Source organism: Chelonoidis abingdonii, chromosome 1, assembly GCF_003597395.2.
Source record: "Chelonoidis abingdonii isolate Lonesome George chromosome 1, CheloAbing_2.0, whole genome shotgun sequence".
Taxonomy (NCBI): domain Eukaryota; kingdom Metazoa; phylum Chordata; order Testudines; family Testudinidae; genus Chelonoidis; species Chelonoidis abingdonii.
The window spans coordinates 201,704,525-201,727,971 of NC_133769.1; the positions used below are offsets into that span (position 1 = coordinate 201,704,525).

Below are 23,447 nucleotides of genomic sequence, written 5' to 3' on the forward strand. Positions count from 1 at the left end.
AGCACCGAAGCGGCGGTTTGCCTCACACGTTTTGCAATACACATTCTGCAGCTCCTTCACTTCAACCCTGCATTGTACTGCATCCCAGTCATGGCCCCTTTCCATGATGTCCCTTGATATCTGCCTGAAGGTATCATAATTCCTACAGCTGGAGGGCAGCTGGGACTGGACAGCTTCCTCCCCTGAAACACTGATGAGGTCCAGCACCTCACCATTGCTCCATACTGGAAATTGCCTTCTGTGTGGAGGCATGGTCACCTGGAAAGATTCGCTTAAAGCACTCCACACCTTGCTGAGCAAACAGGAAGGGGATTTTCAAAATTTCCAGAGAACTTAAAAGGTGGGACTGAGGGTTGGTCACCTCAGGGCAGGGCAGTAGAGTTCAAACTGATGACCAGAGTGGCTAGAACAGGCATTGTGGGACACTTCTGGAGGACTGATCAGAGTGCATCAATAGACTAAGGTATCCACACTGGCGCCATGGTGCTTCAGCCAGAACACAGCAAGCGTTATGCTTCTTGTTGAGGTGGATTACCAGGAGTGGTCCAGCTGTGGAGTTCAGGAGCTCTACGTGCCTTGCCATTGTGGACACGTCATGGGCTTCTATCAATATACATACATCATACACCTTTCATAAGCATTAATTAGGCTTTTACAAAAAAATTAAACAAAGAAAAACTCACCAGAGTCTCAAATAAATGTACCTTTTTTTAGGCCATCAGACAGGAAGATGTAGAGATTAGGAAAATATCCATATATATTATATGAACATATCTCCAGTATCTAATATACAGACAGTAAACCAGTGGTGGGCAAACTACACCTCATGAGCCGGATGCAGCCTGCAAGCCATTTTAAGCTGGCTGTGAGCTCCCCCTGGGAAGTGGGGTCTGGCTTTTCCCTGCTTCTGCACTCCAGCCGGGGTGCTGGGTTGGGGGCCGCACCACACAGCTCGACCCCGCTGCAGTGCTCCAGCCCAGGTGCAGGGTTGGGGGCTGCTCAATGAGGCTCCCAGATGCCATGGCATGACCCCCTCTGGATCCTAGGTGCTCCAATGGGAGCTGCAGGGGTGGTGCCTGTAGATGGGGCAGCGTGCAGAACCGCCTGGCCATGCCTCTGCATAGGAGCCACAGACGGGCCATACCACAGAGAGCCATTTGAGGTAAACGCCGCTCAAAGCCTGCACCCCTGAGCCTCTCCCCACACCCCAACCCCATGCCTCAGTTCTAATCCCCCTCCCACCCTCCGAACCCCTCAGTCTCAGCCCAGAACACCCTCCTACACTCCAAACTCCTCATGTCCAGGCACACCCCAGAGCCCTCACACCCTGCCACACCCCAACCCCAATTTTTTGAGCATTCATGGCCCACCATACAATTTCCATTCACAGATGTGGCCCTCAGGCCAAAAAGTTTGCCCACTCCTGCAGTAAATGTATACATCTGTTCAGAAAAAAATTAAAATGCTTTTAATCTAATTTTCAGATCTTTCAGTTTGATATATTAACCTGATCTCAATACAGAAGCAACAACGAAACCACAAACCATGTTGTGAGGCATGACTAATACTGTGAAAGTGTGGTTATGTTACAGACATATGTCTGCAACAAAAGAAGCATGCACTAGCTACTTAGCCAGTCAAATGTATCACGTGACTGTTATGCACAGGATTTTCAAATAACAGTAGCAGAAACTTGGTTGTTCGTTATGAAGCCTACAACCATTATCACATCAAGCTGTGATCTTGTCATTTATGTCATCTAAACATAAATGGTCTGAATCAGTACTTTGATGATAGACCTCTAAAGAAAATCCAGTTGCTACAGGGAGTGGTACTGGTATTTCAGTTTGGAGGATGCGTTTATCTCTAATTTATTACTACTGAGTCAATCCACAAGCAGGATGTTACAGGAGCTGCCCATGTAGGGAGAGTTTGGCTGCAGTGAGGACAGGTAAGTGCCCTTATTATTCAGCTTTTATTTTTCATTTCCATTGTTTTATTAGTTTTCTAGTGTGAGCTTAACTTCCTAAATGTAAAAATGAATTTGGACGGCTTAGCAGTGTAAATACTTTAAACCTCTAATTTGTAGGGGCTTAGCATTTTATAGGCCAAGCATTTTAAAATTATATTTTAAAACTGTAGTTTAAATTCTAGTTTGTAAGGGCTTAGCATTCTGAAATCTATGGGCATGTCTACACTACAAAATTAAGTGAACTTAAGTTAGGTCAACCTACAGCCATGACAATAATTAAATTGACTCTTCATGTCCAGCCCTGAGGTGGCAGGGCTCCAGCTATCAATCCCCTCAGGGTGGCAACAGGCGATGTAAGCAATGAGTACACTGACACTGCATCAACCTAACTACATCGACTTCAGCACTACCCCTCTCACAAAGGTGGAAGTAATAAATCAGTGTAGTGAGCAACTTACATTAGCTTTCTCATGTTGACCTAACTCTGTAATGTAGAGCAGGCCTTAGTTTAAAATCTAAAGGTTTACCCCAGGCTGGTCTGTGCTAGAAACTTACATTGGCATAGCTATATTCCTCAGGGTCGTGAAAAATCCACACCCCTGAGAGACATAGCTATACCAACTTAACCTGCAATGTAGACAGAAGAATTATTCTGCTGACCTAGCTACCACCTCTCAGGGAGGTAAATTACCTGCACCAATGGAAGAAGCCCTCCCATCAGCATAGGTAACGTCTACGCTGAAGCACTACAGCAGGACTGTGCCACTGTAATGTGTTAAGCATAGGTACAGACCCCGATCTAAACCTTAACTTCCAAATGTGGTCAGGGGGGCTGCACTGGTAACTCATCATAGCCCCCTTGGAAGTGCTAGGCCAGGGGTTCTCAAACTGGAGGTTGGGACCCCTGAGGGGGTTGCAAGTTTATTACTTGGGGAGTCGCAAGCTGTCAGCTTCCATCCCAAACCCCACTTTGCCTCCAGCATTTATAATAGTGTTAAATGTATAAAAAAGTGTTTTTAATTAATAAGGGGGAGGAGGTTGCACTCAGTGGCTTGCTATGTGAAAGGGGTCACCAGTACAAAAGTTTGAGAACCTCTGTGCTGAGTCAGTCACTCATTAGTGATGCTCCTTGATCAAGGGGATAGCCTGTAGAGGCTAGAATCTAAGTAATCAATGGGAGGTGGGAGGGGGGTTGTGGCCTAAGTATAAACCTAGAGGCCTCCTGTGAGAGCTCTTTCTCAAACAGAGGGAACACAGCAACTGAGGCCAAGTCTACACTACAAAATTATATGGACCTAACACATCGGCATACAACCACCACAGTCATTAAATTGCTTGTGTGTGTACAAACTTCGTTCCTTGTGTCGGCAGTGCACATCCTCACCAGGATCTGACGAAGTGGGTATTCACCCATGAAAGTTCATGCTCCAAAACGTCTGTTAGTCTATAAGGTGCCACAGGATTCTTTGCTGCTTTTATAGATCCAGAATAACATGGCTACCCCTCTGATACTATCCTCACCAGGAGCACTTGTATCAATTGTATTATCAGTGAGGGGCATTGTGGGACAGCTCCTGAAAGCCAGTAAGAGTCAACATAAGCAATGCAGTGTCTACACTGCCAATGCAGCATCCTATTTACACTGACAGTGACTCTACATCACTCGCAGAGGTGGTGTTAGTAAATCAGCATAGAGAGGCATCTCAGTAGGTGGGAGCCCAATTTAAGTGAAGACACTTCCACAGCTAGGTCAATGCCAAGCAGTTTACATTGTCCTTACCCTCTAGCATAGACCAGGCCCGAGTGAACCTGCCCAGGTAAGGAGAATCTGGCTGCAGTGAGAGTTTGGCTGCTGGGGGAGGAGTCTGAGGGATTACCGCAGTTAGAAAGGCACCAAGTCCTTCTCCCACGAAAAGTAACTGACAGAATAAAGAAACCTCAATAAACGGAAGACAATTATTGATGTAGAGCAGAGTAATGAAAGCCATTAAAGACAAAAAGGCATCTTTTAAAATGGGGAAGTCAAAGCCTAGTGAGGATAATAGGAAAGAGCACAAACTCTGGCAGGATAAGTTTTGCATCTTTAGCAAGTTGCTTCTCAGATTACAACAGTAAGAATTTTTTTAAGTACATCAGAAGCAGGAAACCTGCCAAACAGGCATTGGGGCTGCTACAGGGGTCAGCAACCTTTCAGAAGTGGTGTGCACAGTCTTCATTTAGGCCACGTCTACACTACGGGATATTATCGAATTAGCTAAAATCAGTTTTATAAAACTGATATTACAAAGTCGATTGTGCGCGTCCACACTAGGCACATTAAATTCGTGTGCATCCATGCTCCAGCGACGTCGATTTCTGGAGCGGTGGCATGTCGAGGTAAGGCCCTTGTTCCGTAGCTGATCTATAAGTTCCTCAGTGCTACGCTCCCGCCTTGGAATCCGCGGTTGAGAAGCACAACGTCGCAATGAGTGGCAAAAATCATTGTTGCGGGTGGTTCTGGGTACAGCCTCACCCCATCCTTTGTGAAAGCAGCAGACAACTGTTTCGCGCCTTTTTTCCTGGTGAACTGAGCAAACGCATAAGCACAGCAATCATGGACCATCTGCTGAGATCAGATAAACGCATCGTGGACGCTGATAACACCTCGCGCATTCTCGTCGCTGTCTATGGTGAACCATGAACTGGCAAGCCCAGGAAGGAGAGGCAGCTATGGCAGCACAGCGACGAGAGCAATGACGACATGACACTGATCCACCCTAGACCGCGGGGCCCTCGCAATTTTGGAGCTACTAGCTGTAATGGGGAAGGTTCTACCCTTGAATGCCGATTTTGGCGCGGGAAACAAGCACAGACTGGGTCGGGACCGCATAGTTTGCAGGTATGGGACGAATATCCAGTGGCTTGCCAACAACTTTCGCATGCATAAAGCACTTTCTTTCTTTGAACTTTTTGACTTGCTTTCCCCCTGCCTGAACTACGCCGGAAATAACATGATGAGAGAGGCCCACAGCAGAGAGAGCGAGTGCATACCCTGCTGGAAGCTCAACTCCAGACAGTACCGGTCATCGGGAATCACATTTTGAAGTGGAAAATCTAACTGTGGGGACTGCTGTGATAGCAAGTAGCCAAAGCAATTGTTAAGACTGCTGCTACGAAAGGTTGTGACCTGAAACGTGCAGGTCCAAGTGATACATGGCTTTGCTGCATGGGATTCCCTAAACCCATGACTCCCTGATCCTTGGCCCCCAGAGCCGCCAGGCTCCCATAGTAACCGCAAGGCGGTACTTTTCAATTGTGCTTGCAAGCACTGGTGATCACAAGGGCGTTTCCACCAACATCCCACGGGGATGGCCAGGAAGGTTATCATTCGCCGCGTCTCAGAAGCACAACTCTGTTTAAACGGCGCAGCAAGGAATTCTTCCAAGACCAGAAAAAACGTGGGGATGTTGAATGCCTGTCGTATCCTGGGTGACCAGCCACCCCTTGAGCATGGCTCATAGAAGCCAACACAGGCAGCCTGGACAGTGTCAGTTGCTTGATTCACTACAGCTGAGCAAATTGCAGGATGGGTAAAATGTGTATGTTGCTGTTTAAAGGGCGCTCGAACATTTATTACTCGCTAACAACAGCCAAACCACATGTCCGTTTGGTTAGTGCTGTGCTTGTGGTACCCACAATCTCTGTGAGAGTAAGGGGGAGACATTTATGGCGGGGTGGAGAGCTGAGGCAAATCACCTGCCGCTGACTACGAGCACCAGACACCAGGGCTATTAGAAGAGCACACCAGGAAGCGGTGTCGCATACAGAGAAGCCTTGAAAACGAGTTTTCAGCATGGGCCAGGTACGTGTGACTCCTTGTTTGTTTCCCTTGAGAACCCTCCCCCCTGATTGACCATTCCCCTGTAACAACCACCTTCCCCTTTACTTACAGCTTGCTGAAAGGAATAAATAAGTACGATATTTAAAAATCATTTATTCTTTATAAAATCATTTATATTGTTAAAAATCTGATTCTTCTATAAAGTCATCATTTCCTGTAAGCCAACCCCTCCTACCCCTTATGAATGTATTCTTTAATTTAAAAGTAATTAATAAAAAGAGCAGAGAATTACTATCCCTGCATGCTGTGGTTTGGGAGGGGATTGAGGGAAGGAAAAGCCATAAAGCACATTTCAACGTAATGACAGCCTTTTGGTTGGACCTGTCCATGGAGGTGGAGTGGGCGGTTGCAGAAAGCCTTCCCCCACGCGTTCTAAACACCTGCTGCACGTGACGAGAATGAACATTGTTAGTACTGAGGTGGTTAAGCTGGGCTGCAGTGGCACTCTTAACCCGCTGCTCTTCTGAAGATCCACCTGCGTCTTAGCGTTATTGATCACGCAGCAGCTCAAGCGTTGCATCACGCCACTGCTGATCTTCCTGCCATGCATCATCTGATCTTCCTCCACACCACCTCTCAGCTCGAGTGTCTTCCTCCTACCTCCGTTCACTGGCATCTTTCCTTAGTTTGCTAGCACATCCTTACCAATTCTGATGAGCTCTGTCATTGCGGGTTACTTCCATGATTTCTGAGAACATTTCATCTCGAGTTTCTTCCCTCTCCGCCTTATCTGAGCTAGCCTTTGGGATGGGTAGGGAGGCCGGACAACTGTGCAGCTGCATGGGGGAGGACAAACAGGGAGAAAGATGTAAAAAGATACATTTTACAGACAATGCTTGTACTCTTTCACAGTGAATAACACTATCCACCTTACATAGCACATGTGATTTCACTACAAGGTCGCATTTTGCATCGTTTAACTTGAGTCGCTGGGCTCTGGTGTTGCAGATCTCACAGACGCAGGTCCAGGCATCATAATTCAGCTTCCATGCGGCCATGGTAAGGCTTTATGTTTGACTTCTCCAGCGTTCATATACACAGTCACCTATGATGCCTTGTCCTGTTAAGAGGAACCAGCAGACCCCCAACCCCCCTCTTTCCCCTCCTCACCCACCGCATGGCTGCTATCATGTAAGGATCACTGTGACATCTCCTCCCTCCCCCCCCCCACCGCGTGGCTGGTAGCTGGGAAGATTCCTGCTCGCCAAACGCAGAAAAGCTAAGCACTATCCTTCCTCCCCTCCCCCCACTTTGCTACGTGCAAGGAAGGAATTAAGCGGCAGCCAGTAGGAAAATCGCCAATGTATGCCCCCTAATTAAATAAATCTGAATTTCAACCAGTTACAATGAAGATATAACTCTGCTGAGAATAACAGCGCAATGCAGAACGTATGTTTCTTGAATGCCAGCAATCACCCGGAGCTTACGCAGCTGCTGCTTTGTGAGCAATGATCCGAATTACTTGCTACAGCATGGTGGGAAGTGTCCTACAATGGGGGACCGGATAAGGCCGCCTTGCCCAGAAATCTTCTGCAAAGGCTTTTTGAGTACCTCCAAGATCGATTTATGGAGATTTCTTTGGAGGGATTTTCGCTCATCCCCAGACATGTTAACGAACTTTTCCTGTAACTTACTGGCCGCGAATGCATCACAAGCCCTGCTGGCATCACATCTTAAAAAAACGCTTGTTTTAAACCATATTTGATATTACAAAGTACACTCACCAGAGTATGCTTCCAATGGCTTCACTGTCTGGGCTAGTGGCTGGGTGGGCTGGGAGGTAATTTCTGGGTCACAAAAAGCTCCTGCTGTTGGGCTAATGGAGTGCTGGTGTGCTCTCAGCAAGCTCTTCTCCTCTTCCCTCTTCCTCCTCATCTTCCCCTCCACAGAATCCTCAGCCATGGTTGATATTAAACCCCGACCTCTGAATCACGGCCAGGGTGGGTATGGTTGCGCAGCCCCCTAAAATTGCATGCAGCTCAGCAAGAAAGCAGCACGTTTCGGCCCTGATCCAGACCTTCCGTTTGCTTGTCTGGTTTCTGGTATGACTGTCTGACGCCTTAACTTTTACTCTGCACTGCACTGAGTCCCTGCTGTGGCCTTTTTCCCGTCATAGACTTTTGAAATTCTTTCAATATTTTTCATTTCATCTTGTCGAAGGAGTTCTGTTAGCACTGAATCCTCTCCCATTATAGCGATCAGATCCAGTACCTCTTGTGCGGTCCAGGCTGGTGCCTTTTTCGATTCTCAGGAGACCTGCATTGTTACCTGTGCTGATGAGCTCTGCATGGTCACCTGTGCTGATAGAGCTCCACGCTGGCCAAAACAGGAAATTGAATTCAAAAGTGCGCGGGCTTTCCTGTTTACCTGGCCAGTGCCTCTGAGTTCTGATTGCTGCCCAGAGTGGTCAGTGTGCATGTGGATACCTCCGAGGCAATAACGTCAATTTCCGTCCACACTAACATTATTCCGAATTAGTAATATTCGATTTTAGGGTTAATCCTCTCGTTTAAGGAGTACAGAAATCGATTTAAAGAGCCCTTTAAATCGATTTACAGAGCAGTGTAGTGTGGACGGGTGCAGCGTTAAATCGATTTAACGCTGTTTAAATCGATTTAACGGCGTAGTGTAGACCAGGCCTTATTCACTCAAATTTAAGGTTTCATGTGCCAGCAATTCATTTTAACGTTTTTAGAAGGTCTCTTTCTATAAGTCTGTAATATATAACTAAACTATTGTTGTATGTAAAGTAAATAAGGTTTTTAAAACGTTTAAGAAGCTTCATTTAAAATTAAATTAAAATGCAGAGCCTCCCCAGACCGGTGGCCAGGACCAGGGCAGTGTGAGTGCCACTGAAAATCAGCTTGTTGCCGCCTTTGGCACATATGCCAAAGGTTCCCTACCCCTGGGCTACTAGATGGCCAAGGTGTTAAAGGAGCACTCAAGGAAGAGAAGGCCATTGCAGAAAAGCTAAATGAATTCTTTGCATCAGTCTTCACTGCAGAGGATGTGGGCGAGATAACCACATCTTAGCTATTCTTTTTTGGTGACAAGTATGAAGTAGTGTCCCCAGTGCCAGGTATACAATGGCACCAGTGGTGCAACGGAGCTGGGCCCGGGCTCAGAAGGAGCCCCAGCCTGCTCTGCTTGCACTGTGCCCTGACATCCCACCAGCCTGCTGGGTCCTCCTCCCCGCCTCCCCCGCACTTGCTCCTCTCAGCCTGCCCGCTGAGCATTCCTCTCCACCCCCAGCCCCATCCACCGGCTTCTCTCTGCCCCCTGGCTGGACCTCAGTGCACCTCTGGCTCTGGACAGTCTCTGCTTCCCACCACCTGTGGGGCCCCACCTGTCTCCCTGGAGCTGAGCCACCTGGGACTGGTGTGGAAGCCTGGCCAGTCTCAGCCAGATGGTGGGTGGGGAGACAGTGTGGGAGGCCTGGCTGGGCCCCTCCAGGCAAGTGGGTCCTGAGGAAGCCCGGCCGGGGCAGGCTATGGCCTGGCTGATCGTGCCACTCCCAAGGGGCCAGAGTGATTCCCCACCCCGGGACCAGCCCTAGCCGCATTGCTGGCTCAGCCTAGCAGATACAGTCACCTCCCAGCAGGGCCAATGTGGGGAAGCGGATCTCTGGAGGGCCTGAGTGTGTGTATGCTGGGCTGTGAGGGGATGGGCAAAATCTCTGTGTGTTGGAGCACTAGGGAGTGGGAGTTCTGAGGGGGGGGCGGGCAGGGTGGCACTGGCCAGGGGTGGTGGTGTACAGGGCGCTGTGCATTTGTGGAACGGTCTGGGGAGGATGCTGGGCATAGTGGGTCCAGGGGGGAGCTCTGGCCTTATGAAATCGGGGGAGGGGGTGTTCTGGTGTTGGGTGGGGGGGGGCTGTGTGGGGCAGCATTGGCCCACCCCCAAGGGGAAGGGACATGCTGGTAGCACAAGGCCAGGCGGGCCACTGTACGTCTGGCAACTGCCAGCTTGTAAATAGTGCCCTCGCACTGGGCTTGGTGAAGCAGGGCTGCCCCTGCCATGCCATGCCCCTGGCCGACTCCCTCGCTCCGGGAGCCAATTCCCTTGCGCCATGCTCCATTGCCCCCATGGGGCCCCACAAACATGTTTGGCGCTGGGTCCACAAAAGGTTAATCCGGTCCTGACTGTCCCACACTGATGTGTTAATAGAAGAGGTTTTAGAACAAATTGATATATTAAAGAGTAATAGGTCACCAGGATCAGAGGTATTCACCCAAGAGTTCTGAAGGAACTCAAATATGAAATTGCAGTCCTACTAACTGTGGTGTGTAACCTATCGCTGAAATCAGCCTCTGAACCAGATGACCAGAAAGCAGCTTATGTAATGCTGATTTTTGGAAAAGGATCCAGAGGCAATGATGGCTGTTACAGCCCAGTAAGCCTACCTTCAATACCAGGAAAACTGGTAGAAACTATAGTAAAGAACAGAATGATCAGACACACAGATGAATGTGATATGTTGGGGAAGAGTCAACACAGCTTTTGTAAAGGGAAGACATGCCTCACCAATCTACTACAACTCTCTGAGAGTGTCAACAAGCATGCGGATAAGTGTGATCCAATTGATATAATGTACTTAGATTTTCAAAAAGCCTCTGACAGGATCCTTCACCAATGGCTCTTAAGGAAACTAAGTAGTCATGGGTTAACAGGAGAGTTCTTCTCATGGATCAGTAACTGGTTAAAATATAGGAAACAAAGGACAGGAATAAATGGTCCGTATTCATAATGGAGAGATGTTGCATCCCTCAAGGAAATGTGCTGGGACCAGTGCTGTGTAACGTGTTCATTAATGATCTGGAAAAGGGAGCGAACAGTGAAGTGGCAAAATCTGCAGATGATACAAAAATATTCAAGATAGTTAAGTCCAAAGCAGACTGCAAAGAGTTACAGGCACCCAGTGCTGTATAGGTCAAACTTCAAAAATGAATTTGTATTACAAATAGGTGCATTGGAGGTAGTACTAGGTATCCTTTCTCAATACGTAAATGGAGAAGAACACTGGATAGCATACAGCAGCCAGAAACTCTCACCCCATAAGAAAATATACTCGATAGAAAAAGTGTTTGGCTGCCAAAAGAGCAATAGAGAGTCTTAGGAAAAAAATTCATGCTAGTTATTGATCATACACCTGAGATGTTCAAATGTAATGAAAGAGACAAACCCACGGGTCAGGAGATGGTAGCTGTCACTACAACCATACACCTTTCAGATACTACACCGGACAGGAACTTGCATTGCAAGTTTATCAATTTTCTGTCCAGGGAAGTAGCTTATACCAGACAAGGCTGGGTCTTGGCCTTGTAGGGAAGGCTACATAAACCCAGGGGTGGCTCCAGGCCCCAGCACGCCAAGCGCGTGCTTGGGGCGGCATGCCGCGGGGGGCGCTCTGCTGGTCGCCGGGAGGGCGGCGGGGAGGGTGCCTTCGGCGGCATCCCTCCAGAGGGTCTGCTGGTCCCGCGGCTTCAGTGGGCCTCCAGCAGGCATGTCTGCAGAGAGTCCGCTGGTCCCGCAGCTCCTCTGAAACTGCGGGACCAGCGGACCCTCCGCAGGCACGCCTACGGGAGGTCCACCGGAGCCGCGGGACCAGCGAGCGGCAGAGCGCCCCCCATGGCATGACGCCATGCTTGGGGCAGCAAAATGTGTAGAGCCGCCCCTGCATAAACCCTACAATGAGCATAGACAGAAGAGGTAGGAGAGCCGCTCCTGTTTATAAGCAAGCAGCTTGACCGCAACCCCATGCATCTGCCAGAGCTGCCAATCATGGAGGCAGGCACCCACAGCTGCAGCCAATAGAGGAAACAAGGCCCACTATAAAGGAGAGAGCACAGAAAAGGAAGAGAAAGCAGAAAGGCCTAGGACAGCAAAGTGGTGATACTCTGAAACCAGAATGCCTCGACAAACACTGCCAGCAGCCTAAAGCAGACTGCTAGACTTAATTAGAGATAAGTGTCCAAGAATTGCCCTGACAGAAGACCAACAAAGTAGGGCCAGGCAGGAGCAGAGACCCCTCAAAAGACCACACCAGGAGCTAGTGACACCAACACAGAACAGGTTTCAGAGTAGCAGCCATGTTAGTCTGTATCTGCAAAAAGAACAGGAGTACTTGTGGCACCTTAGAGACTAACCAATTTATTTCAGCATAAGCTTTCGTGGGCTACAGCTCGCTTCTTCGGATGCACAGAATGGAACACACAGACAGAAGATATTTATACATACAGAGAACATGAAAAGGTGGAAGTAGCCATGCCAACTGTAAGAGGCCAATCGATTGAGATGAGCTATCATCAGCAGGAGAAAAAAAACCGTTGAAGTGATAATCAAAATGACCCATAGAAGGTGTGAGGAGAATTTAACATGAGGAAATAGATTCAATTAGTGTAATAACCCAACCATTCCCAGTCTCTGTTTAAACCTAAGATAATTGTATCTAATTTGCATATTAATTTGAGTTCAGCAGTCTCTCTTTGGGGTCTGTTTTTGAAATTTTTTTATTGCAAGATTGCCACCTTTAAGTCTGTCACTGAGTGGTTAGTGAGTATGGTGATCCAAAACTAAAACTGTCTTCATTTGAAAGAAGTGCTTTCCTTTGTAAGCATTTGATCTGCCTATGTAACCACCAGAGAACTATTCTTGGCCACTCCAAGTAGCCTGAGAACAGATTAAACTGTAACTGAGGCTACGTCTACACTACAGGATAAATTCGAATTAGCTTAAACCGATTTTATAAAACAGATAATATAAAGTCGATTGTGCGCGTCCACACTAGGCACATTAATTCGGTGGTGTGCGTCCATGGTCCGAGACTAGCATCGATTTCTGGAGCAGTGCACTGTGGGTAGCTACTGTAAAATAATGAGGCCAATAATGTCGATTTCCGTCCACACTAACACTATTCCGATATAGTAATATCGATTTTAGCATTACTCCTCTCGTTTTGTAGGAGTACAGAAATCGATTTAAAGAGCCCTTTAAATCGATATAAAGAGCAGTGTAGTGTGGATGGGTGCAGCGTTAAATCGATTTAACGCTGTTAAAATCGGTTTAACAGCGTAGTGTAGACCAGGCCTGAGTGTTGGTTAGGTTTTAGATGGAAAAGCTGCACAAGTTGCCCCAGAGGATTTCTGTACTGATAAACCTTGCGGAAGTCAGCAGTTAGGGCTTGAGGTCTTACTGGGGAAATACGTCATGTTAGAAAACACACCAGCTAATACTTTACAAATAAACTATTTTATTATAAACATACATTAACTTTCCATACAAATATTAAGAAATCTTATTTGTAAATTGTATTAACTTGAAAGACTAATTTGTGTTTGGTCAAACTCTTATTTGTGCATTTATTTTGTTCAAATTCCAAAGATAACCTTGTATTAGAAAAATCTACTTGATTCTGATAAGCCTTTGGTGCTTTTTTTCCCACTGAAAGTATTTTTCATACTTTATTTCTCCATGTCACTAATGTTGGGGGATCTGTCACTTTAAAACACACACACACACACACACACAGAGCTGGTTGCTAGTAGTAATTATGACTTGTATCTAAGGGTCCTTCCTGTGGTAAATAACCTCATTTGGACTGTAACTATTAGAACCACTATCAGTTCTGTGAGTAGCCTAACTTTAACCTGTTATTTTTCTGCATACTACTATTATCTTGGGAGCATACCCACCATATTCTATTCTATATAGGTTCTTATACCATGCTCATCACCATAGAATCTGCACATCTTCCAGCAGTGCCTTAAGCAACATGACTACACATCTGTCACATGCTGTTAGTTCTCTCATCCCTTCCCAAAAGGCAGAAGCATATGCAGTAGACAGAGTATCTTGTTTTGGCAGAGAGAGAGAGTGAGTGTTTCAGTATAAATGTAGCTATTACAATGTGTTTGTTAGAGAAGGCAAAGTAAACAAAAAAAGTGACTTGGAGTAGAAAACACTGAGTTATGAAACGGTCCTTAGTTCTTGGGGGTGTTTTCTATGGAAAGGTCCCTGTTCTTCCACATCCTCTCCAGCATTTATTACTCCCTTTTTAAATATATTTTCCTGAGCTTAAATAGAGTGAGTTACCATTGACTAATATACTTAGTAATAATTTTCATTAATGGCTACACAAATAGATGAGATGTTGGCCTTCCTCCAGATATGGTCCTGCTGTTCCAAAGTGGCATCTATTTTAACTAACCTGATGTTAAACGTTACTTTGCGTTTAGTGTGGGTGAGGACAGTCACGTTTAAAATGTTAACTAGTCACGGGTAAACTTAGGATCTCCTCCTACACTGATGCCTGATCTAAGGAGCATCTTAGGGTTAACCACAACCAGTTAACAGGTTTTTAAATATAGTCTTTTCCCCACTAAGGGAAAAGTAGTATTTACTGTCATGTTAGTTAAAACATGTCAGTCTTGTGATTAGGATACAGAACTAGCAATCAGAAAATTCTTGAGATTTCCCTTAAATGCTCCATACCTCACGTTCACCATATGTAAAAAAAGGTAGGATATTTTCTTACCTCACAGCGGTACTATGAGGCTTAATTTATTAATTCTTGTGAGGCACTCAAATATTACAATGACAAGCACCAAATTTACTTACTACTAAAATACTACTACTGGAATGGGTCCTATGTTAATGACAAAGTTCCCAACTGTGGCTTATGATACTGGCTTCATACAATAATATCTGGAAAGATAAACCAACTGCTTCCTTCCCTACCAAAAATAAAAAATAAAAAGAGAGAGAGAGAGAGACCACAGAGCCTTCCAGCACTATCAAAAGCCCTCAAAACATAGCTCCCTTTACCATAGTATTCCTTCCACCATTAAAAACAACAGAGAATTATGAAAAGAACAGGAGAACTTGTGGCACCTTACAGACTAACAAATTTATTTTAGCATGAGTTTTCATGAGCTACAGCTCACTTCTTCGGATGCTCACGAAAGCTCATGCTGAAATAAATTTGTTAGTCTCCAAGGTGCCACAAGTACTCCTGTTCTTTTTGCGGATACAGTCTAACACGGCTGCTACTCTGAAACCAGAGAATTATGAGTACCTAATATTTTGGCAAAGAGCTCCCATAAAATCCCCCCCTCCTTTTCTGGCCTGTCTAAACACAAAAGCTGTACTATTTTAAATGTACCAGTGTAGTTAAGGTGATACAACCTCCTACCTCCCAGTGTTGGCTTAGTTTTATCAGTATAAAGCAAGGGTCAGCAACCTTTCAGAAGTGCTGTGCCGAGTCTTCATTTATTCACTCTAATTTAAAGTTTCACATGCCAGTAATACATTTTAACTTTTTTAGAAGGTCTCTTTCCATAAGTCTATAATATATAACTAAACTATTGTTGTATGTAAAGTAAATAAGGTTTTTAAAATGTTTAAGAAGCTTCATTTAAAATTAAATTAAAATGCAGAGCTCTCAGGCCGGTGGCCAGGACCAGGCAGTGAGAGTGCCACTGAAAAGCAGCAGGTTACCTACCCCTGGTATAAAGGTTCTTATACAAGTACAGCTATACCCCTATGGAAAGGTTCCTTTATATCAATAACTGCACCCAAAGTGGGAATTACATAATTATTTCAGTCAAAATCGTGCCCCTAACCAACAGTTTCACCAGTGAAAAAACTGGGTGTAGACCAGGACTTAGTCCAAGACAAACCCCCTGTTTTAGGCATGTCTGAGTTGAAAAGAGAGGTGAGGGACTAGGGATCGAACAGAACAGGACTTCCTCATCATAAACAAAGAAAGATGCAACGTCAGTAGCTAAGCCAAGTTATGTTGCATGCCCTGAGAATTCCTGTTATACTAAATATTTATACTGTGTTTCTGAGAAACACACCAAGTATTGACAGCGCAGCTGAAAGTCTGGCTACATAATGGGGAAGCAGAGTGAAGTGCAGCAGTAGGGGAGATTTGAGGTGGGGCTATGTGTGTGAGGGGGCACTGAGTGTAGTGGGGCGTGTGGTGAAGGGTGTGGTGGGTGTGCGGGGTTGGGGGATGCTAATAGCTGAGTGGCAACGGTTTGGGGGGAGTGAGAGGTGTATGGGGCTGTTTGGTGTCATTGGGGGTGTATGGGGATGTTGGGCAAGTTGTGGTGTCTAGGGGATTTGTAGGGGCTGCTGGGGTCAGCGGCTGCAGGGATCTATGAGGGTGGGGTGGTGTGCAGTCAGAGGGTCTCCAGGGGAATGTTGGGGGTTAGGGTGGATTGGCGGGGGCCTGCAAGCATATGCGGTTATGGGGGGAGAAGCCTGTGGCATATGCGGGGCTGGCTCCCCCCGCAGGCTCACGCACCGGTCACAGTTCTCTCTCTTCTCGGGGAAGCGAGTGGCTCCGCAGCAGCATCTACGGGACCAAGGCAGCACAGGCCTGCCCGAGAGACTCGCCCCTGGCGGGGATGTGCAGATACCCGGAGCTCCGCCCCGCCATTCAGATCCAGCCCAGGCGCTTTCGCTTTCGCCTGAGCTCCGGGCTGGCCGGTGTCGCCATGGGAGGCTGCCCGGGCGCCCGGCTCCTAGCGGGGTGGTGGTGCTGCTGCCAGGTACAGGGGGCGCAGGGGAAGCAGGCGAGCGGGTTTCCCGGCAGCGAGCCCGTCTCCCAGGTCCGGCTGCGGGCTCCCCCTGCAGCCCTGGGCGTGTGCTGTCGCCCCTGCCGCGCTCGGCTGGGGCCCTGGGCCGGAGGCTGCAGCTGGGGCCTTCGAGCGCGCCGCTTGCTGCCCCGGGGATGTGGCCGCCCCGGGCAGGGTAGCGCCAGGCTCTGGAACGGCGCGGGGGCGGGGGGGTCGCTGGGAAAAGGCCCCTGTTTCCAACCAGAGACGTGGGAGAGGGGCTGGCTGGGATCCTGCGGCTGGGAGGGATTGATGGGCCGGGCACCGAGCAGAGATTTCACAATCCACCGCCCCCGCGGTCAGCTAGTTACATCGCAGTGTTGTCAATGTAGTCATTGTTTGGACATTTGAATTGGAATTGAAACATTAATACACACTTTAACAGCACGTGCAGTGTATGATGCAATGCTTGCACCTGAAATAGTATAATAGGTTTGAAAAGTATGAACAAAGACCACCTTCGTCATACAGCTGTTGATTTTTCTGACAATGTTGGCACATTCATTTTGGTAATTTTGGCCAACCTTATAATTTCCAATTATGATTTGTAAGCAAGGTCTGAATGAGCTCTCACTGACAGCTAGTGATGAGCCAGTGATGGGTGGAAAGGCTTCAGGACCAGACTGTATTTACATGAACTCACCTACTCTGCCTAGATATCCAGCAGACAGAGCTGTGTTGCCCAAGTGGTCAATTTTGGCTCGTGGTGGGTTACAAATCGCTGTAGTATTGAATGAGGGGATCATGAAATGTTATCCTTATTGTATGAGTAAAGGGCAGCAAAACTAAATTTAGACTATTCTGATTGAGGGGTTCACCCTCAAGGCTTAATTTTGCCAGGGCTGAGCCCCACGGGGATCTTTAGGCTCAGCAGTTCATAGCCCTGGGACCCCTGGGTTTGCCACATCACTTATGAAGGTCCAGCACCTCTTTCATTATAAATTAAGTACTGATCACCCTCAGCTGAACTGCACTTGATAAGCAAGGGATTTGGATGGCAGATCCTGGGAGAATGGGGCAGAGAGGATATGGGGGAAAGAGAGAGAGAGAGAGACAGGGATTTTGCTTGGTAGTGAGGACGGTGCCTAAGAGTAACAGGCACTGTTTGACTTGCCCCTGTCCCCTATTTAAAGATAGAACTTATTAGGTGCCAGAGAGAGTCTTTTGTTAAGTGACCACTAGTGCTGAAATCAGTAATAATCAGGTCTGAGTACTTAGACCCGCTGTGGGCCAGTATTTCTGTGGAAAAGACAGCCCAGCCTGAACTCACTGTGAGGCTCCTGCACTGAGAGCTGGGTGGAACCTCAAAAGACTGACTCACAGAGGTTACAGTGGCAGGTGGCAGCAAGAGGTGATGGCACAGGGCCATCGGCAATGGAGTGGTGGAGTGAATAGTGGCACAACAAACAGCAGCTGGCGCAAGTGGGGGAGGGATAGCTCAGTGGTTTGAGCATTGGCATGCTAAACCCAGGGTTGTGAGCTCAATCCTTGAGGGGGCCATTTAGGGATTGGTCCTGCTTGAGCAGGGGGTTGGACTAGATGATCTCTGAGGTCCCTTCCAACCCTAGTAATCTATGATTCTAAGTGGCAAGCAAGTACAGTACCTTATCCCCCTCCAGGGTGGGAGGTGAACTCATGAGAAAGCACCTCTGGACCTTCACTGACCCAGGACAACAACTATGAGTGCAGGTGGTAGAGGGAAAACGGAGGGGCATGTTAAAGGAACGTTTGTTGTAGAGCCTTCTGGCTAAGAGAGATGAAAACATTATCTACTATCTGTTCTTATCTGTTTTAGTGACTTTGCTCTAGAATGCTAGATTTGTGTCTGAGAAACTTATATAAATATACAGTTCCTAGTCGGCCAAGATTTTTAAAATGCATTATTTGCCAGAGTTCATAATTTTGTGCATCTTGAATTTCCCCTCATGTTCCACACCTTTCCAGAAACATTCATTGTTATAACCACAGATTTTAATAGCATTTCACATACAGTCAAACCATTTTTAATTTTCACCTTTTTTATATTGGATCTAGTGTCATAGTGCTCCCAACTGCCATCTGTCACAGTTCAGGGCATCTGCACCTGTATTTCCCCTCAGTGTTCCAGCAAGGGCACCCACTCTAGGCTCCCAGTTCCCCCACTTGGATGGAAACATGTTCCTCTCCCCTCTAACTGGGTTATTTCCAGGCTGCATCATTTCCTTCCTACATTGTGTTACCCTCGGCAGAGGCAGGCTGCCCGAACAGAACCTCCTTGCTTTCTCTTCAGATACGGTTAACAGCATAATTGCTACAGCCTACTTTATTCTCAGTAAAAAACATTACCGAGAAAACATTTAACAATAAAAGAACCCACACACAGGCTAATTAGCTTACCAGAGTTAACTCCTGTTGTTGTTGTCCTTCATAGCCGAAGATGACTCCAGCAGTTATTTTATGTCTTCTGAGTACGATTGTGGCTAAAAAAGCCAAAGAAAGAGTGACAGTCCTTCCTGCATGAATTGCATACGCAGTGCGATACCGAGGAAGGGATTACAATCTGTGTCTCCTGCAGTTTACAGCTCAGCCTCTGTACCTGAAGATCCCTACAGCAGTTAATCTCAAACTGGGTAACCCGATCATTGACTGCTGCTTGCCAGAGTGATCTGTCTGTTTCTGATGTTTCTCAGCATTAATGTTTCATTGTTTCAAATTATGCGTCAGTGTATCATTGAAGCATGTCTTTTGGTCACTTTCTAGGCGGTTGCCCAATTTCAGTTTGCCATACTGCAACTACTTTGGCATCCTGGTAATGTCCATCCTTCACACTTGACCAAAGTAATTGTGATGCAGTAAGCATGGTTTCAATCCCTGTGGAGTAACTACTTCCAGAATCTCATTAATGACAACTTTTGAAATTAGTAGACACTGGGTTTTTCTCCCCACGGTGTAATTTGAAATTGGAGGATTGGAAGCGGGTCATTTGCATTCCCCAGGTATTTCCTAGGATATCTAGTTCACAGGTATTGTTCCAAAAAGTCCTTTGAAGTTTGTAAAAGCTTCCAAAGATTGGTCAGTCTCCAAGAGAAGGCCCACAATAACAGACAGAATTGTGTTTAATACAATGGACCCCAAAGATTTTCAACTTAATTTGATAAAGTTCATTCAGAATATTGTCAGTCTGTCACAACATTTTCATATAAACCCTAAAGAAAATACTTACTCTTTAAACAAATGTTTGCATATGTTTATTTAAAACACTACAAACCCTGCATATCTCATGTTTAAGATACTGTTTTATCAGTTCTCACATGACATTAAAGATGTGATATAAGCTCTTACTACAGAAGCCCTGTTGTGCTTTTTATATAAATCATCCAGTAATTATGATGAAGTTGATTTTGCTTGGTATATTTGTAGATCCAGAAGTAAAATGAGTACTTCACAATCAATTAGATGTACTTCTAAATCATCATGGCAGTACTGATTGGACCACTGAGTTTTTGTCAACTTGGTAAGTTACTTAATTGTGTATACAGTGCAAAGAAATAGCAGCACTGATCATGCTAGTGGTCAGTAAAGATTCTATGGCATTTTTTATAAGAGGAGGGGTGCTCTGAAAGAACGTGTTGCATTCTGCATCCCTAAATTCCCCTGTACTTTCAGATGGATAGATCATTTTTCATTTCCTGTCCTAAACTTTTGTACATTATTGCTGTATGATTTAAAATCATTGGAATTTAGCAGGGTCAATATCCTAACATTATACAACTAAAAAATCTGGCTCATCTGCCATTTTAACAGGAAACTGCTTTGACAGATTCATTTAACTCTGTAGAAAAAGCAACAGAATAAGCAGTTAATTTATTTGCCCTGAAGAGTCCCTGTTTAACTTGCAGATCATATCCCTTTGCATTCTCACTCATAGACTTTAAGATCAGAAGGGACCAATATGATCATCTAGTCTGACCTCTTGCACAAAGCAGGCCACAGAATCCTACCCATCCACTTCTATAACAAACTCCTAACCTATGTCTGAGTTATTGAAGTCTTCAAATTGTGGTTGAGACCTAAGCTGCAGAGAACACAGCAAGTGACCCGTGCCCATGCTGCAGAGGAAGGCGAAAAACCTCAGGGCCTCTGCAATCTGCCGAGAGGAAATTCCTCCAACCCAAATATGGCGATCAGCTAAACCTGAGCATGTGGGCAAGACTCAGCCACCTCAGGAGAAATTCTCTGCAGTAACTCAGATCCATCATATCTAACATCCCATCACAAACCACTGGCATATACCTTGAAATAAAAGTCAATTGCCAAAATTAAGCTATCCGTCATACCATCCCTCCATAAACTTATGAGCTTAGTCTTAAGCCAGATATGTTTTTGCCCACTACTCCCTTGGAAGGCTGTTCCAGAACTTCACTCCTAATGGTTAGCAATTCGTCTAATTTCAAGTAGTACTTCTAGTGTCGTTTATACCATTTGTTCTTGTGTCTACATTGGTACTAAGCTTAATAATTCCTCTCCCTCCTAATGTTAATCCCCCTCATATATTTATAAGAGCAAGCATATCCCCCCTCAACCTTCTTTGGTTAGGCTAAACAGCCAAGCTCTTTGAGTCTCCTTTCATAAGGCAGGTTTTCATCTCGGATCATTAGCCGCATCTCTGAACTTGTTCCAGTTTGAATTCATCCTTCTTTAACATGGGAGACAGAACTGCACACAGTATTCCAGATGAGATCTCAGCCAGTGTCATATAAGGTACAAACACTCCTTATCTTTGCTGGATACCTCGCCTGATGCATCCTAAACACGCATTAGTTTTTAACGGCCATATCACATTGGCGGCTCATAGTCATCCTGTGATCAACCAATTCTCCAAGGTCCTTCTCCTCCTCTGTTGCTTCCAAAGATGTGTATAACTAAATTCTTATTATAATCCCTAAGTGCATGACCTATGCATTTTCACTATTAAATTTCATCCTATTACTATTACTCCAGTTTACAAGGTCATCCAGATCTTCCTGTATGATATCCGGTCCTTTCCGTGTTAGCAATACCCAGCTTTTGTGTCATCGCAAACTTTATTAGCACATTTGCTCTTTGTGCAGGTCATAAATAAAGGTTAAATAAGATTGGTCCCAAAACTGATCCTTGGGGGACTCCACTAGTAACCTCCTTCCAGCCTGACAGTTCACCCTTCAGTACGACCCGATGTAGTCTCCCCTTTAACCAGTTCCTTATCCACCTTACAACTTTCATATTCATCCCCATGTTTTCCAATTTAACTAATAATTCCCCATGTGGAACCATGTCAAATGCCTTACTGAACTCCTCCTCTAATCCAAATCAAGATATAGCTTCTTCCTGTTTGTTTCTTCTTTTGCTATCTGAGGCGAGAACTACACACAAATTGTGTACCAATATCACTATTCTGGTTAAGGGTGTGATTTTAAAAAATAATATTGAAATAGCTTTGCTAGTACAATCCCCTGTGTGAATGCAAGTATCAGAGGGGTAGCCGTGTTAGTCTGGATCTGTGAAAGCAGCAGAGAATCCTGTGGCACCTTATAGACTAACAGAGGTTTTGGAGCGTGAGCTTTCGTGGGTGAATACCCACTTCGTCAGACGCAGGTAGCAGTTACGCTGGTATAAAAGTGTCTTCTACCACAATAGCTTATTCCCCTTCCAGTATGTGAATAAGCACTTTTATACCAGTGTAACTGCATCCACGTTAGCAGGTTGTACCACTTCAACTGTACCAGTATAGTTGAAGTAGTACAGCTTTGTATCTATTCAGGACCTCAATCATACTGAAGAAAGAGCACTCTATAAAGGAAAATAGTAGCTGAAAGCTGGCACTGTTGCAAAGGTGTAATTTGTAAAGCTGTGGAGGGTTTTTTTTGTTTGTTTTTAAAAAAAGGTAAAAAATGGCTGTTGTTGGTCAGCAACAGTAATGACTAAACCTGGTGATGGCCTAAACAGAAAGACCTCTCATCCATGATTGTAGCTGTTTTGATCACTTCACACTAGCTCACACTAAGCTTCAGAGTGACATTTGATGTCATTGTGCGTTCTACTTGTGTTGTGGTTGGAGGGTGTTGTGCTGGGATATTTGTGTTGATTTATGTGTGTGGTGAATGAGGGGAACATGCTGTTGTGAGGGGGTCAGTGTGTTTGGCATTACTGTGCATCCTTGTTAAATGGGTATGTAACAGGGTGGACTTACCTCTTCTGAGTGCCCCCTTCGCCAGGTGCACACCTGCACACTCACTTCTCTCTCTGTCTGATTGTCCTTCCTCTGGAAACAATGTCTTTACCCTCTTGGGGCTTCCTGGTTACAGCCCTCCATCTGGGCCACTATAGTTCAGTTCCCCCTCTGGGGTGCCTCACTGTCCAGGCCACTTCTCCCAGTGGCTAATGTGGGGAGGGACGGGGGGACCCAGGCCCACATACTGAGGGTCCCAGCCCAGGGACACTGTAGATAACAGCTGTCACTGTGTCCCTTTATCTAAGTCACACTGCTGCTCTAATTCTCTGGGCCATTTCCCCATGGCCCTGTGCCATCTTCACCCTTTCCTCAGGGCCTTGTCCTGATGGAGGCCCCACAACCAGCCCTGTCAGGGCTCCTTCTTGCGCTCCCTGGGTTCTGGCAGCACTACCTCATCCAAGGTCTTGTAGCTCTGTCAGCCAGTCACACCATCCACACTCCTACAGCTCCTGCAGGGAACTGAACTCCCTGTGGCCCTGCAGCTCTTCTTATACTAGGCTGCTAGGCCCGACACAGCCACTCTAGACAGCTTGGAGAACCCTCTCCACTGCCGTTTTTTTGGGGTGGGGTATGGCAGGGCTGCAAGGTCTCCAGCGGGGGGCTTCAGAGGGTCTGGTGTACCCCGTCACAGGGTAATTGTGTTGGTTGGCATCCAGGGAACTGTGCTGGGAGATTTGTATTGACTTGTGTGGATGGCGGTTGGTGCATAGTTATGGTGGTTGG

At 46.2% G+C, this 23,447-nt stretch overlaps 1 protein-coding gene across 1 annotated transcript in view; it reads left to right on the top strand.

Annotated features, from left to right (window-relative positions):
* Positions 1 to 16,298: 16,298 nt before the first annotated feature.
* IFNAR2 (interferon alpha and beta receptor subunit 2) overlaps positions 16,299 to 23,447 on the top strand; it is a 34,180-nt gene continuing 27,031 nt past the window's right edge. Inside the window, exons 1-2 of the mRNA XM_032773674.2 lie at positions 16,299 to 16,408; positions 19,874 to 19,967. Coding sequence (XP_032629565.1) covers positions 19,928 to 19,967 — 40 coding nt within the window. The 5' untranslated portion in view covers positions 16,299 to 16,408; positions 19,874 to 19,927. The remainder of the gene's footprint in view (positions 16,409 to 19,873; positions 19,968 to 23,447) is intronic.